The 17,693-nt window shown below is 42.0% G+C and overlaps 1 protein-coding gene across 1 annotated transcript in view; it reads right to left on the reverse strand.

The window, feature by feature from the left end:
• Window positions 1–8,525: 8,525 nt before the first annotated feature.
• The window catches only part of NR1D2 (nuclear receptor subfamily 1 group D member 2), a 43,276-nt gene continuing 34,108 nt past the window's right edge, over window positions 8,526–17,693 (reverse strand). Inside the window, exons 8-9 of the mRNA XM_006170591.3 lie at window positions 15,642–15,852; window positions 8,526–9,897 (exon numbers count right to left, since the gene is read on the reverse strand). Coding sequence (XP_006170653.1) covers window positions 9,701–9,897; window positions 15,642–15,852 — 408 coding nt within the window. The 3' untranslated portion in view covers window positions 8,526–9,700. The remainder of the gene's footprint in view (window positions 9,898–15,641; window positions 15,853–17,693) is intronic.

Consider the following 17,693-nt stretch of genomic DNA (forward strand, 5'->3'; position numbering starts at 1 on the left):
GGGAGAAACGTGTGTGTATATATTTATTACTCATTTTGCTGAAAGAATACACAGCATACAACTTACAAAATGCATAATACTCAAAACTTTTATTAAAAAAAAACAGGGAAAAATGCGTTATTTCGAATGAGGCAGCCGGACTCCCTTTAGATGACCCAATGTTGCTGGCAACATCCAAGCCCGGCAGCAGAAGCCAGTTCACTCATGCCTTCTATCGGCCAGGCCTGATTAGGGTGTGGACCTCGGCCACCCCGGGGTCACAGAGCTGCTTCACAGCTGCGGGACCTGGTGCGTGGTTGGCCTTGGCAGCCACAGCGAACACAGCGTGCTCCTGTCTTCTTCACGGCAGACTGGGTGGTCGGGGGGACTGCATAATCAAGCTTGTTTCTCCCAGGGGCTCTCCCGAGGACAGCTGGGCTCCTCCAGAGCCAGTGCTATCCCTCCGGGAGGCGAGAGACATGCGGGACGTTCTTCGTGGCTGTGGGCGCCTTTCAGCACCGCCTTCTTGGTCTTTAAAGCCTCCGATTGGCTTCCGCTTTGGGAGGGGTAGGGGCATCCTTCACTTCAGCTCCATCTTGGTGAAAAGCTAGAATACTCGATTGCAAATTCCAATATAACTAATTAATTCCCAGAGAATGCAATACTTTGTGGAAACTTAAAGAGGAGACCACCTAGAAGTAGAACTGCAGACAGACTACTTGGGGACAGCCCCGTAGTGCAGCATTTACACACACAACCGGGTCCCACGTGGCCAGCAACACTTAGAATGGCCGGCTTGAGGCTTGAGGAGCATGTGGGAACGTCCCAAGGTCATGACCAGTGAAGAAAAGAGAGAAGATGGCCCGAGGCACAGCCAGGCCCCGTAGGGGCTGCTTCCTCCTCTCCGCAGCAATGAATGAGCCTCTGACAGTGTCAATTACTCGGTAAGTGACTACCAGCTAGAGGCTGGAAGGTGGGGGCGGGGAGAGTAGGCTAATACAAATGGTATTACAGATCAGAGAAACTACAGTAGGGGTGAATATAGCAAACAATTCATGGTATATCTCAGAGTAACTACAAAAGAGGAATCTCAATGTAAGTCTTTTGTTTTTGTTTTTGTTTTTTGAGAGAGAGATTTTTGTTATAGGGCGCGTGCACTCGCCAGAGAGACAGAGAGGCAGAAAGCGAGAAATCACCCCCTCCCCCGGGGGCAGGGGGAGAATGGCCACACTGCAATCCCTTCTCCTCCAGCCTCCCCTCGGGATTGTGGGCATGCATGCACCCGTGCCTGGTATGAGTTTTAAGCCGTCGGTTCCAGTACTCACACCGTGGTCAACTACGCGGGAGTCCAGCAACATAATCGTTACACCATGTGCTGGCCCCAAGGTTCCTGGACGTTCCTGATGCCAAGTATCAACTAACAATTGAGATGATGGGTAAACTCACTGCCCTGACTTAATCACGGTATTAATGTACCCCGTAGAGGGCCAGCCCGATAGCTTAGTGATTAAGGAAGCCAGGTGACACATGGCTGACTGCAGAGTTCCAATCCTAGCCCTGGTGGATTGAAGAACATGCCAAGAAAGTATGAGTGTGTACTCAAAATCTTAGCAGAATGGAAAAATGGAGAAGGGATTGTGACATGACCACACTCCAAGGGGGAGAACTGCCTTCTCTCTTTCCGTCTCTCGGTCTCTCTCTAGCAAGCACACGTGCCCTCTATAGCAAAAACCACAGTACTTCATTTTTGCCAAAATGCAACTGACAAATAAGTACGGTCCTGAATGAATGTTGACCGCTACTGTAATTATATTGTCAGAACAAAAGTGAAACAATAAAAACTGTCGGAATTTATCAATGGAAGAGCAACTTCTTGGCTGAACCAGCTAGCAATGGGCAGATATTGGCGTATTTCTTCAATTTCCTGTGCGATGCACAATGTCACAACTCTACACACTTTACAGTGTTATTACCAGCATTTTCTCCATCACTTCAAGTCCAATCAACCAAACAGTACATCAAACACTCATTTTCACCGATTTCTATGGTATGAGAATCCCTCTGATTCCACCACTGCATTCTGCTCATGGAAATACTTGAGGCAGGTGGTTTATTAAAAAATAAGAGGTTTACTCAGTTCAGTCTGGAGGTCCCAGATCCAGGGGCTAACATCTGTTGAGGCCACAATTTGCTGGATGACAGAATATCAAATGCAGGGGAAGGAAGGGGTGTCCCTAAGTTTTTGCCTGTTCTGGTCTTTTTGCCCTTTTTTGTTTCTTTTTCCCCTTAAGGATTGCTGGTGATTATTGCAGTTGCTTCTATGATGAGGGAGATGGGCAACTGTATAGTCATGGTCACATCTGACTCCAAATTCGGAAGCACGGGCACTGCCCTGGGCACTAAAGTAACATGGGATCTTAGAACCAGATTCTTTGGCTTACTCACTACAGGCAAGAACTCACACAATGAGATTTACAGCGGACAGGGCTGGCCTCGAGCGCCAATGAAGACATACATGGCTCCTGGTGAACTAGCCAGCTCCTGCCGCAATAACCCTGCCTGAGGAGCCCCCACCCTCCTGTGCCCACCGCCCACCCGGGCACCGGCGCATGGACGAGCACTCAGGACTCACGGCTTCCTGGACAGCGACCAGATCCCCCCGCTGTCTTCCTGCCGGCAGGACGGGCTCTGAGCTGTGTTCCCAGGTCTGGGGAAGACTTGGCTGGAGATCCCGCTTGGTCACTCACCTGTCGGAGGGCCGTCCGTCTAGGCAGTTTATAGAGGGACATGCAGGTCAGCCTGGAGGTCAGGTCCAGGAGCCACACCTGGTGAGGGTCTACTTGCAGGTAGACCGCACGGCCAAGGGCAGGAATGAGCACATCGTGTCCACGTGTCCCTCTCCTTCCCCTTTCCATAAACCCACCAGGACTCACATCACTGGGGCCGCACCCTAACCACCCAGTCACCAATTTCTTCCCGAAAAGTCCCACCTCTCAACACCATAATCCTATCAAGTTTTTACCCACGTCATCCCATTACAGTAGGTCAGAACATAAATTCCGAGGCGGCATAAACAAACTGTAGCACCCAACTGATTGTGAGCTACTACTGGGTCACCATTCCTGCCGGAGACGGTGTGGAAGCACACCATTTCAAAAAGTTTCCACCAGACAAATACAAGGAGCCCCCAAAACATAAATAACAGTAAGACCTATAAAATAATTTAAGAAGTAATGACTTCTAAGTATTACTTTTTAAAGTAATTGTCTCCTGAGAGAGAGGACAGGCAGGCACCTCCAACAGAATCCCCATGCACCAATGCACCCCCAGCCTTACCCAGAACCACCACCTTCATACGGGAGCACCCAGGGTGTGCAGGGAGACCTCAGGACACCAACCCAGGCCCTCCCATGTGGCCTCAGCATCATGTGGAACACTGAGTTTCTACTGTGCCACCACAGCGGCTAACAGCATTACCGTTTTAAATATAATTCATATCACTGAAAGCTTAATTTTTTAAAGGATTTTTTAAAATTATTTTATTTGACTTTCTTTATTTTAATTTGACCAGAGAGCGACAGAGTGAAAGAGAGAAAGAGGGAAAGTGAGAAACCGAGCCGCCAGGTCCGGGACTTGAACTGTGGTTGGCCACGTGAGAGTTCAGCGCCCTTACCCACATGCCACCTGCCAGCCCCAAAAGCTTCATTTTTAATAATGGTCGTGTCCCTGAGAACTAGTTTCCTCAATTCCTGGAAATGTTAACAATCAGATCTCCCAGGCCCTTATCGAGCGGCATCTGGCAATGACTCAAGACCCTGCCTGGACACCATTTCTCCACACGCACATGGCGCCCCAACGCTATCCGGACGAGGTCCCTGGCTTCACGGGGCCTCATCTTACATTCGGATTCAAATACATACATACACATAGGTGTTCAATAAATGTGTGCTGTTACTACATTACTCAAGTATTAGTCTGTTCCTCAAAAATCTTCTCAGAGGAGCCAGCAGGTGGCGTGGTAGAGACACTGGACTCCCACATGGCTGACCACAGTTCGAGTCCCGGGCCTGGTGGCTTGCATTTTCACTTTCCCTGTCTCTGGTCAAGTTAAAAAAAAAAAAAAAAAAAAACCAATGGAATTAAATATTGCTTTTTTAAAAAATATTGTCAGGGGACCAGCAGTTAGCGTAATGGCTATGTCACTGGACTCTCATGTAGTCGACCGCGGTTCAAGTCCTGGACCCGGTGGCTTAATCTCTCGCCAGGTGCATGTGCGTGTGTGCCCAAGATCCCAAGAGGAGAATGCAGGACAAGGGATTGCCATGTGGCCATTCCCCCGGGGGGTGATTTCTCACTTTCCGTTTGTCTCTCTGTCTCTGTGTTTCTGGGGAGTGCACATGCCCTATAGCAAAAACCTCTCCAAAAAAATAAATAATTAAAAAATAAATAAATCAATCTATCTTGTCAGAACAGCTAGGAAGAGAACAGCCATTGTAAGGAGCAAGAAGTTCACTGAGAGAGAATGAAAGTAGGCGCTTTCCATTTTGGAAACCACCCCACTTGTGTTTAACTGTAGAACCTGAACAGGAAATCAAACGGCTACCACAGGGGAAAATAGCAGGTGAACGCTTATTTACAAGCAGGTAACAAAGTAATGGGAGAAGGGCTACTAGGATTAAGGGTAACGTGTTCAGATAGAGATAAAATTAAAAAGAAAAAACACACCACTTACCTCAGAGACTTTGAAAGTGCATATTCAACTCTGTGGACTTCGGCAGGAAAAATGGGAGAGAACATTTTAGGAACATCACAGTCCCGAAGTGTTCTCTACGCGTCTTTTTTAAAAAACACTGCATTTCACCTTCAGTAGCTTACACTAAAAACAATAGGAAATGTGGACTCGGAGGGCAAACTGCCATTCTGGGGACTATGCCCGATGCTCCAGCACCTCAGGAGGCCCTGCGTTTCCTGCAAGGCTGCCCTCGACGGAGTGCTGTTCTAAGTAATCTGATACCCCATGCTGGGAAGCCACCCACAGTAACCAACTTCCACGTGAAGAGCAACTCTGACATGGCCACTAGAACACATGCAACGGCCGTTTCTAACCTTTTAGCCAGACTGAGAAGAAAAACAAAGAATTTGTTACAGGGGACATGCACTTGCCAGAGAGAGAAGGGAGAAACCACCCACCAAGGGGGATGGCTATGCCACAATTCCTTCCCTTCCATTGTCTTCTGAGGATCTTGGGCACACACATACACACACCTGGCATGGTTTCCACGTGACCAGCTCAACTGAAAAACCACGTAGTCACTACATGGGATCCAGCCCCTCAAACCCCACGCCACCTGCCGGCACCGCGACACACTTCAACATAGGCTCAATTAAGTGTAAAAACAAAAACCAAATCTGTGAATTTACTCACAGGCAGAATTTCCAAAACGCAGAAGGAATTTATTCCACTTTGTATTCTGTCAACCACACATTGAAGTTGTTTTGTTGTTAGACTGCTGAAAAAAGGGGGGCAAATAGAATGTCAGTCCACTGGAGCTATCCATACCGTGATCAACACCCAAGGTGGGTCTAAAGTTAACAAGGTTTTTACCTCCTAAAAGCACATTTTGTAGGGAGTCCAGGTAGGCTCCCAGGCCTGGTGATTAAGGCAGCCAGATGCCACATGGCTGATCACATGGTTTGCCTTTTAGACCAAGCTGTTTGAAAAACACATACATGCATGCATGTATGTGTCAAAAATCCCAAGAAGGAAAGATGAAGAGGGATTGCAACAAGAGCATTCCCCATTGAGTGGTGGGGTGTTCCCTACTCTCTCTCTCTGGTCATTGCACACAGCTCTAGCAAAAAGGACCAAGGATTCCCAACAAGTGCTCATCTCAGAAAACAAAAGGGGGTTATTTTAGTGGAGGAAGTTTGGGGAAAATGGCATCCCCCTAAAACGTTCACATTCATACTACCTCATTAAATAACAAAAGCATCTCAGCAATCTTGTTTAAACCAGCTTTTTTTTTTTTTTTTTTTTTTTTTGATGTTACAACCCACAACTTGACTTAAGGCCAATTTATAGCCACAGAAAAGGAGCGGATATTACTAATAAGGGAGACAGGAGTCGAAGCAACTGAAGTAACTGCCTTAACTTTGCGGCCACGGGCAGAACTACGAAAGGCGGTAAGGCGGTAAGGGTCGTCGGGTTGGGCCTCAATCATTCATGACCCTGGCTGATTACTGGGTAAGACCACGTGTCCGCTTTCTCTCCAACCATCTTCTTTCCACACACACACAGCAAACCCCTATTTGGCTGAAATCACAGGAAACAGCAAATCCTTGCTGGCCTCTCTAGGCAAACTCTAAATCCTTTTTTGTTTTTAAAGCCCAATATATATTCGCGTCCTCATGCTGACTCAGAGGTCATGTAAAAGACCCTGCTGGTAAGTTGACTTAGACTATAAATGGCTTTACAAACTGGGAGGGTAGAGAGATACCAAACACCACCACACTTGGTTAGAAATAATATTTATTATCCCCCCCCATGTACAGATTCCTTCTCAGCAACATGAAGGTATTATCCATGTCCTTAGTAATTACAGTTTGTAGAAAAAAAAATTTAACTCATATCCTCTCAACAATATACTTCTACCACTTTTTAAAAACAATAGCCATTTTATTTTTCAGTGTCAGTTCAAGAATAGTTTCAAGTTTTAAGTTTTGGATCAAATCAAGACAATCTGTTTATAGGTAACAATTTTCTGACTGAGACCCTCATCCCAACCCCTAAAAAAATTCTATATCCTAAGTGATAAACTCTTCTTGTACATTCAGCAAACTTTATATTGGAAAAGAAAAGGAATAATTGAGATAGGTATTTACTCTCGTGCACAGTAATGAATCTAGCTGAGCACCTACACCTTGCTTTGCAATGATGTTACATAAAATAAATAATTTCTTATCAAGTTACAATGGTAATTTTTTGAAATGTAGATATGAAAGCTATATACTTAATCTGCTGAAAGTTCCTTCTAATTTGTATATCTGTAATTAAACCATAACCATAAAGACAAGCTTCATCCCAAGATATCTCCCTTTTCCCTCAGCTATTACCCTTTGGAAGCGTGAATCCTCTCTCAGATCATGTAGAGATACATTAAAAGCACAGAAAAAAAAGTTTTAGCTTACTGACATAATGCCCTTTAAGTTTGCTGACATAATGCCCATATTTTAACTTTAAAGTGTAAAATCAGAGTTAAAGCATCACTTAATTCATACAGTACATTATTAATTAATCAACAGTGTCCCACCTACTCGGAAGTTCCCTAAACTGGTAGTCTTCTCTGCAGTTAATAAAATTTATAACCAATGACTCAAAGAATGTGCTTGTAATAGGCTGCTGGTTTAATTTTAGGATTAGAAGTTTCATATTGGGCTATTTTCAAATATAGAAATACTATGAGTGGCATATGAACTATTAATTTTTTCCCATTACCTACAGGGAGAATTTATTCAAATAAAAATTTACAAGACAAAATACAAATCTGTATGCCTATATATAGATGTACACATGTATATATTGAACCTAACTAAAAGTTTTATAAGCAATACTAACAGGTCTGGTTATAACACATTCCTAACGACTTAACTGTTTTAAAGATACACGTTATAAAGAGGCTTATGCAAAAGGCAAAAATTAAGAATCAACATGATCTTTGAGGTTTTCAATATTACTTCAAAAAGCTGTTTCTATCCCTCATAGAAGAAAACTATGCATTTGTTTATCTTAAGGAAAAAATTATAAAAAGATAATGCTATCATGTAAAGAATTCACAAAAACTGTACTGTATATTCCCATAAAAGGCATACCTACTTCAGGTAATCATAATCATGGTTTATATTGTATTACAGACACCACCATCACCTTTCCTCTTTAATAATGAGAGGGTCTAACTTCTTTTAATTACTTAACCAGTGCCACAGAACTTCAAGTTCCAGTAGCGACAAGTTAAACAAGATTACAAAATAAGGCATTCTGCTCACATGTCATGGAATTAACAGGCTTAGGACAGAAAAGCAGGCTCTTACCACTTTTGCAATTTTATATAATCCAAACATTATACAGAAGGCAATCGTTACCAAAACGGCCAATTAGCTGCTAGCTTTCAGAGAAACAGAGAAACATTCATAACTCCTTAACTTTGGCTATTTCTCCTACTGTCATAAGAGGCTGGTCTTATCTACTTAATAAAGCCCACTATTAAAATATGACTGACATGTTTTTAAACCATTCTAAGCCTGTAGATTACACACTAAATGATTTTTCAAATTATAGATTAAATCTAATTTGACAAAATCCCTGTAGTGTTATTTAGGAAAAAGAAAAACGAGTGGACTCACAACACATGCGTGCACACACGCATGTACACACGCACGCACACATGCCAACATATGAAGCACAGTTTACTTAAAATTAATTCATTCTCCAGAAAGAATCAAAGTTCTTTATCATCAAGCTGCAGCATGTGTATAAGGGGCAGCAAAGCAATCTTTTTTTAGTACAAGGTAAGAATCTGAAGATTTCAACAACTAGTACCTTGAACCAAAGATTTTACCAAAGATAAACTCTAAAGTACGTGTTTTTTAAAACCTGGGCTCAACTGCCTGTTGCACTTTTACATTAAGTGTTGCTTAAATGAACAAAAATAGAGCATAAATTCAAATATTCTACTCTACTGTCTACACATTTAAAGCAATGATTATGTCATCAACAGGTAAAATGCACCTAATTTGGGTCTTTTGACACCTCTTGTTTTAAATTTATTGTCTGATAAAGTTCTTCGCAGTTTAAAATATTGTGAAGAAATATATTTACGCATCACTATATTCACATACATATTATATACACATATAACCTATCTGATGTACCCATAAACTCTGAATGTGTGTATCAGTAGGATACCCCACACATATGCAGGAACCTGGTGTGGACCATGAAGTGATTTCCCAGAAAGGCTCAAAAATAAGAAAAGAGTATTGAGTCATTTTAATAACAAAAATGTTACCTTATTTACATAGTGCCTATCTCCCAAGAGGTAAATATGCTTTGTAGATTTGTTTTCAGTATCTCTGTGAGGTGGGTCACTGGGGACACTAACAGTTCTCATTTTCCACAGTCATTAATCTGCCAGGATCGTATACTTCAACAGTGGCAGAGTAAAATACAGACATGGAGATCTAATTCCCACGGTCTCCAATTACCAGATCAAATGATCGAATGGTAATACCAGGATCTCCATCACGCAACAGCACTTCTACCTCAAAGAATCGATTTCTAAATTCTCACAGACTTGTGTTGTGGGTTTTTCCTTTTTTTCTTTTTTCTTTTTTGTGCGTTATATTTATACCACAGGGAGAATAACATGATTTTTGGTTTTGGCAGATGAAAAAGTCTAACATTCAGTGTGATTATTGTTCAGTGTAACTTCTTCAGCTTAAGTGCGACACAGCTGACTGGTCTATCAGGAAAATGCGGTCAATGTCTAGTCACGGCTGAAGAGTTCTCATTCCGAACAGCTACTGCATGGTTACAGATAGAGCCTACAATCTTGTATTGTCTTAATGACCTCTTCTATCTCCACATATGGTATACACATATAAATAAGCATTTGAGCACAAAATATACAGTGAGCATCAGTTCAGGTTTAAATAACTGAAGGCCTTAAGGGTGAACTTTAAAGGCCAGGAGCTCCTCAGAGTGCATGTTGTTTAAAGATTGAAGATCTGGCAACTTTAGAAGCAATTTTGTAAAAATAGAGGCCTCGTTTGGATGGTTTTTCATTACTAAGGTCCTTAGTGCATGGATGAGTGTTTCCTGTAAAGCCTCCACAGAGCTGACGTTTTCTATTCCAGATCGATCTAGTGGTAAGGAAGGAACACAGAAATATGATTAAATACCATTCAATTAACATTAAATATAGTTTTTGTTTTCAATCTCACTAATGAATTCAAAACAAAGTTTTACACATTGGAACAAAGGCAAGAGATCAAGTTTTTAAAATCTCAATGGAAATACTCTAGCTATTTATTATTGAGTCGTCAGGGAAGTAATGCATGTTTGCATGGAAAAACACGTCATGACTTCCCAAACGATCTCATCTGTCATAACGCATATATATCACATAGTATATTTGATATATCAAAATCCCTAGTGCTTAAGAATTTTTGCTTACAAAAAAGGATAGAGGTTCTACGTTTTTAAAATCAGATGCCATCTGCTGGTTTCACAACTGCTTCTTACTGGCAAAATAAAAAATTATGCAGTAGAGGTATTTTTATCATACATATGGATTGCATTTCTATTTGTAGCTACCATGCATGCAGGCAGCAGCTAAAATGCCCTCCAATGATCCCACTCATGCTGGTACTCACATCCTAAGCAATTCCCTTGGGAGGGGATAGACGGCTGACTTCTAATGAATAAAATATGGCAGAAGTGATAAGATGTCGTGTCTGAGATTAGGTTACAAAAAACTGTAGCTTCTATCTTAGGTACTCTCACTCGCTCCCTCTGAAAAAAGCCAGCTGCCATGTTGTGAGATGCCCTCTGGAAAGGCCCACATGGTAAAGAGCTGAGTGTGCCCTTCAATGGCTGAATCCTGACAATCGTCACTGAAGCCTGGAAGGAGATCCTTCCCATCAAGGCTTCGTGAGACCACAGCCCTGTCCACAGCTTCAGTGCAACCTCCTGAGAAACCCTGAGCCAGTGGCACACCTCCCATATTCCTAACCCTCAGAAACCTGTGACGGGACCAGCAGATGGCGTGGTGGTTAAGGCACTGGACACTCTCACATGGCCGACCACAGTTCAAGTCCTGGACCACGTGGCTTGCTTTCTCACTTTCCTTCTTTCTTTCTCGCTGTCTCTCTCTCTGGTCAAATTAAAATAAATGAATGCATAAATAAAACTAAATAATTCTTATATAAAAAAAGACAGGGGGGGTTGCCAGCAGTAGGTGACATGGTGGTTAAGAGCACTGAAATCCCACATGGCCAACTGTGGCTCGACTCCCGTACCTAGCGGCTTGCTTTATCTCTCTTTCTCTGTCTCTCGCTCTGTCTCTCTCTCTGGTCAAGTTAAAATAAATGAATAAATAAAGTTAAATAAAATAATTCTTTAAAACAAAAAAACTTACGGGACCAGCAGTTAGTGTAATGGTTATGTCGCTGGACTCCCATGTAGTCGACTGTGGTTCAAGTCCAGGACCCAGTGGCTTAAACTCATGCCAGGCGCATGTGCGTGTGTGCCCAAGATCCCGGGAGGAGAATGGAAGAGAAGGGATTGCAGCGTGGCCATCCCCCCTGGGGAGTGACTTCTTGCTTTCTGTGTCTCTCTCTCTCTTTCTAGCGAGCGCACGTGCACTATGGCAAAAACGTCTTAAAAAAAATAAAACTTACAAGATAAATATTTACATTTTTGAGCCACTAAGTTTTGGGGTATTTTGTTATACAGGAATAGAAAATACAATATATAATTTTATTATACTAGTTATATTAACCTGCATTTGCTTTTATTAGCACACTGCATTTATTAAGCTCATTATACAAAATGCAAGTAAATTAATGATTTAGCATTAGGTCAGCAAATTAAGATCTTACAATTGGGCAAACTTATGTATTAATAGTTTGTTCATGGACTTTCTCCATCAATGAGGGCTATTTCCTCCCTCTACAAGAGGAGGCAGTAGTGCACAGAAGCAGACACTGGCCCCAGCATAGACAGGTTCTAACAAGAAAGCAAACTCCTCGCCCCTTCATTATTTTTTCCGAGAACACTGTGGGAGTCTCCTATTATAATTGGTAGCTGACAAAGGTCACCTGCAACACAAACACTAAAACAAGAGTTAAAATTTAATGATAAAGGACCAAAACGAAGTTTGACTCTAAATACAGAAAAAGTAATAGAAATGTTCATCCTAACAAAAACTGCATTATCATTACAACTGTGTGACAATTCACACTGTTGGTGTGGGTATGGATCAGAATTTTTTGGACAAATGATTAGAAGGACAAAACACCTGTTTCTCTTCATATTTGACTTCAGCCAATCCTAAGTCTCCAATAATGACTTCAAGAGTTTTCTCTTGTCTTTGATACATCCCTGTAGGGGGCAGCAGACGATGTAGCAGTTACGTTGCTGGACTCCCACATGGCCAACCACAGTTCGAGTTCCAGACCCGGTGGCTTGAAACTCATTTCAGGTGCGGGTACGTTTGCATACATGTACGTGCCAGAGATCCCAAGAGGAGAATGGAGGAGAAAAGACTGCAGCATGGCCATCCCCCCAGGGGGCGATTTCTCACTTTCCTTCTCGCTATCTGTCTTTCTCTCTCCAGCAAGCACATGTGCCATAAGGCAAAAACCTCTACACAATTCCTAGAAGTCAATTACCGGACACTTACTGAAGTGTATATGCTGATTACTGTTCAAGGTGCCAGGGAATCACCAATGAACTAAACAAATCAGTATTTCTTTAAGGACCTTACATTTTGGCAGAACAAAGCAATTGGTTTGGATCATCAGTACTTTACCAAGAAACTGAGAAAAAAATGACCGTGATGCCTACAAACAAAATAACCTAGCTGGGCAAAGAAGGAAATCAGCGATGAGTGGAGAAGGGTATCTGAGTGGGAACCAGTACGGTAAGATACGGTCCTTCGGTGAGCATTTTGTGTTTGGATGACCTATACTTCTTTATACAACTTAGAACCTCAGGAAAGTAGACACATGTGCCTGAAAATGCAAATTAAGTTAAATTTTTCTAAAGCCTATGATTTCCAGGCCGAAGAACCTAACTACAAATCTGGCTGGTCCATAAACAACAATCTTCTGGAGACTGCAATGTTACAGTGCAGGGACGGAAGTGGGTCTCCGTCTTCTAGACGAGCACAAACTGCCACACTGCTGCCTGTGCGCTTCATGCACGACGCGTCTACCTTCAGCTTCCTTAGCTGCTGCTTCAGCCCACCGCCAGGCCTGCCGTCCTCACGGAGTGATGAGACCTAACGCCAAAAACTAGGACAGAACATATAATCCACCAGGTGACCAGAAATCACCGCAGAGGCACAAGAAATATGAGAAACCAAGAAAATATCTTCCCCCTCAGGGAAAAGAATAATTCCTCATTTTCCACAGACAATACAAGGAAACTCATGGAAATGTCAGATAAAGAATTTACAATATTCAGTGAGAATGGTAACAGAGATGCAAGAGAAGAGAGACAAGGAACTCCAGAAAATGCAGGAGAAAAGAGACAAGTTCCAGGAGGAGAGGACGTTCTTGCACAATCTGAAAGAAGAGACACACATCATAAAAAAGAATCAAATGGAATTGTTAGAGATGAAGGCTGTAATACAGGAAATCAAAACTTTCCTTGAAAATATCAAAAGCAGATAAGATCATGGAGAAGGTCGAATTTCAGATGTAGAAGATAAAACTTCTGACCTAGAAAAATTCACTAAAAAGACTGAGAAAATAACAAAACAAAACAAAAAAAAAATGAGAACAACATGCGAGTGATACTAGACACCATTAAACATCCAAACACCTGGATCACTGGTATCCCAAAAGGTCAAGAAACTAATAAAGGGTATTGATAATCTAGTCCATGAAGTCATGGAAGAAAACTTTCCAAACCTAGAGAGGTGCTCAAATATCCAGACCCAAGAAATATAAAGGCCACATAGAATCAACCCAAGATCTTCCCCAAAGCATGTCATAGCCAGATTGACCAAAACCACAGAAAGAGACAAGATACGAAAATTGGCAAGAGAGAAACGTCAAGTTACTTTCAAAGGATATTCCATCAGTCTAACATCGGACCTCTCACTGGAAACAATGCAAGCAAGGACAGAATGGGGAAATATATTCAAAGTGTTAAGTGAAAAACAATTTCAACCAAGAATTCTATACCCAGCAAGATTATTTCATATGGGGGAAAAAAAGACAAAAATATTTTCAGATAAACAAAACCTGAAGCATTTATCAATAACCAAACTAGCTCTCCAAGAAGTGCTGAAGGGAGTGCTATACAGGAAAACTAAAATTGGACACACAAGAAATAAGAGTCCAAGAAACAACCAAGGGAATGGCCAGCCTAATGGTAGGGACAAGTCCGGAGTTGAGTGTTAATTTCCGGAGTTCAAATGAAAAGATCAGACCCCAGTAACACTACAAGTTCAGTAGAAGAGATTAATCACATGAGACTAAACTGGTAAAATAGAATTTTTTTTTACTTTAGACTAAAACATTACTGATTTTCTTCAATGTTTTGATTTCCCTATTTAAGGATTTCTGTCTTCTCTTGAATTGTTGATAGGTTCATCTACCTACTATTTGAACTGAATCCTAACCTTTTTCCTGGCTTTAAGCTTTAAGCAAATTTCTCTTAACTTTTTTTTATTTTGGTCTAATAAAAATAAAACTGTTTTGGGAACCAGTAGTTAGCATAATGGCTATGTCGCTGGACTCCCACGTAGTCGACCATGGTTCGCGTCCCGGACCCGGTGGCTTAAAACTCACACCGGGCACGTGTGCATACGTGCCCGAGATCCCGAGGGGAGAATGGAGGAGAAGGGATTGCGGCATGGCCATCCCCCCTGGGGGGTGATTTCTCGCCTTCTGTCTCTATGTCTCTCTCTGTCTGGTGAGCGCACGCGCCCTATAGCGAAAATAATCTCAAAAAATAAATAAATAAATAAAACTTTTTCTTGAAATTAAAAAATACATTAAAAAATACCTACTAAAACTTATTTAATGACTGAAGTAAGCAATATAGCCCTTTACCCCTTACTATAAAGGTGCTACTTTATACTATGTTCACTTTACTCGCTGAGGTTTACGCATAAGTCAGACATGTGTTCACAAGTATGTATATATTAGCTGTGCTTGCTACTCAAAGTTTTTAAATTAATTATGATCTTTAGTGAATCTGGGGCCAGCAGGTGGCATGGTGGTTAAGGTGCTGGACACTCCCACATGGCTAACCATGGTTTGAGTTTCGGATCGGGAGACTTGCTTTCTCACTTGCCCTCTCTTTCTGTGTCTCTCTCTGTCAAATTAAAAGAATGAATAAATACAGGAACCAGCAGTTAGCGTAATGGCTATGTCGCTGTACTCGGTTCACGTCCCGGACCCAGTGGCTTAAAACTCACGCCGGGCGCGTGTGCGTGCGTGCCCAAGATCCCGAGAGGAGAATGGAGGAGAAGGGATTGCAGGGTGGCCACCCCCATCTGGGGGGTGGTTTCTCGCTTTCTGTCTCTCTGTCTATCTCTGTCTTTCTGTCGAGTGCACGCGCCCTATAGCAAAAACCTCTCAAAAAAAAAAAAAAATTAGAGTTTATTCCAAAAAGTTATAAACAAAAGCTGAAGACTAAAAGCAGTAAACGTGAGGTCCAGAGGTGAACACTGTATTACTACTATGGCACTTTGACTTATACTGTCATGATTAAAAAACACATATATCCAAAAGGAGTAGTTCACATGATTCGAACCCCCCTTAAGCCCTTACCCTCTACACAGCTCGCTGGAACCTAGTTAACGGCCACCTTTTCCCCGGTAGTCACTATCCTCTAGACGCAGCACAGTGTGAGCCAGCTTGCTTACCTGCAGACACCAGCACAACTGCTGTAAACAAGCTCATCTCTTCATCACTAAGTTGGAGGGCATTTAGCTTTTCACTAAATTCAAACATAGAGTTTAGCAGATCCCCTGCTCCCATTGAGTGTAAATCATCCACACTATACTTCTTGCCACTTAAAAAGGTGACAGTACGCTCCTTTGCATCAAATAATGATGCAAATCGTACCATTAAAACCTGGAAAAAGAAAAAGACTTAAATGTAGTTAAAGATCAACAACAATTCTAAGAAATAACTAAGTATTCAAGTCAGTTAGGGAACATCCTACATATAAATTAAGTTTTTTATAAAAGGGGCCAGCAAGTGGAGTGGAGGTTAAGGCAGCTAGAACCCACATGGCAGACCATGAGTTCAAATTCTGGACCTGGCAGCTTGTAAACACATATGCACGTGTGTCCAGAATCCCAAGAGGACAAGAGATTGCAGAGAGGTGATTTCTCACATTCATTCTCTCTCTCTCTCTTTCTCTCTCTCCCTCCCCACCACAAGTGCATATGCTCTGTTGTAAACTTAAAAAAAAAAAAAAAGGAGAGAGAGAAATTAAAAAAAAAAAAAAAGTTGTAAAAGAAAACAGTTTATTTTTACCTGTGACTTAAAACAAATTCTTTACCAAAACAGTAAGTACTGCGAGAACATCCAAAGAAATTCCAGCCATCAATGGCAAAATACTTGAGTTCTATGATACTCTGAAACTCTATTAACAAGAATTCTGATATTCAAACAGAAAACTAAAGCAAGCAATAATGCCAAGGGCCAGGTCAAAAGCATTAAAACAACACCTTCAGTTACCAAATACATCACACGGTCTCTCCATCCTGAGTAAAAAGCACATTTCCATACGGCAACACTTGGAAACATCAAAACACCAAATGCAGCCAACGCAGATGAATGTTAATTAGACTATCTCAAAAAACTGTAACCCATAGGGGGGCCAGCAGGTGGCATGGTGGTTAAGGTGCTGAACACTCCCACATGACCGACCACAGTTCAAGTCCTGAACCCGGTGGCTTGCTTTTTCTCTCTCTCTTTCTTGTCAAATTAAAATTAAATGAATTAATATAAATAATAAATAATTCTTTAAAAAAAAAAACTGTAACCCAAAGACTATACACAAAGAAAACTATTACAGTAAAAGTGTTCCAAACACCAAGTTGTGATTGACATCCAAACCGAATCAGTTAACGATATTACTTACCTCAGCACTCACTCTACTACACCAACTGGTGATATTTAAGTCACATATTTCTCTCAAAACCAGAGGGACACTGAACAAGCATCTTCCTTCTGCACTGCTCTCAAGCAAATGTTTGTTTTACCGAAGACGATAAACAAGAGGGAGCCTTCTGAGACGTTGGTGCTCACCTCAGAACACAGCACCCCAAGACAGACCACAAGGTGGAAAGGACACAACTCTCGATGCAGAGACTTACGTTCTGGCACTGGCTGTGCTATGAATTCACTGCTGCTCCGAGAAGCCACTTCGGCTCTCTGAGCTATAACTGCCCACCTTCCAAAAGAAGTGGACCGGACTTGATCACTAACATCTCTTCTGCCTTTAAATCTTTTTTTAAAGAATTGTTTATTTAACTCTACTTATTACCATCGTTTAATTTAATGAGAGAGAGAGAGAAAGCAAGAAAGCAAGCCACCAGCTCCAGCATGTCAAGTGCAGTCAGCCATGTGGGAGTCCAGCAAATTAACCACCATGCTACTGCCAGCCCTCTGCCTTTAAATCTTTAGCTTAGGGACCAGCAGGTGGCGTGGTGGTTAAGGCACTGGACATCCCCACATGGCCAATCATGGTTCGAGTCATGGACCTGGTGACTTGCTTTCTCACTTTCCCTCTCTCTCTCTCTCTGATCAAATTAAAAATAAATAAATAATGATGAACTGGCACAGAACAGAGAAGTGAAAGGAACTGCAACAGGGAAGGGCAGAGAGCAAATATCTCTGATAAATGTGGTATCAAGAACAACTGAGGGACCAGCAGTTGGCGTAATGGCTATGTCACTGGACTC

The sequence above is a fragment of the Tupaia chinensis genome, unplaced genomic scaffold (assembly GCF_000334495.1).
Source record: "Tupaia chinensis unplaced genomic scaffold, TupChi_1.0 Scaffold148626_1, whole genome shotgun sequence".
Classification (NCBI taxonomy): domain Eukaryota; kingdom Metazoa; phylum Chordata; class Mammalia; order Scandentia; family Tupaiidae; genus Tupaia; species Tupaia belangeri.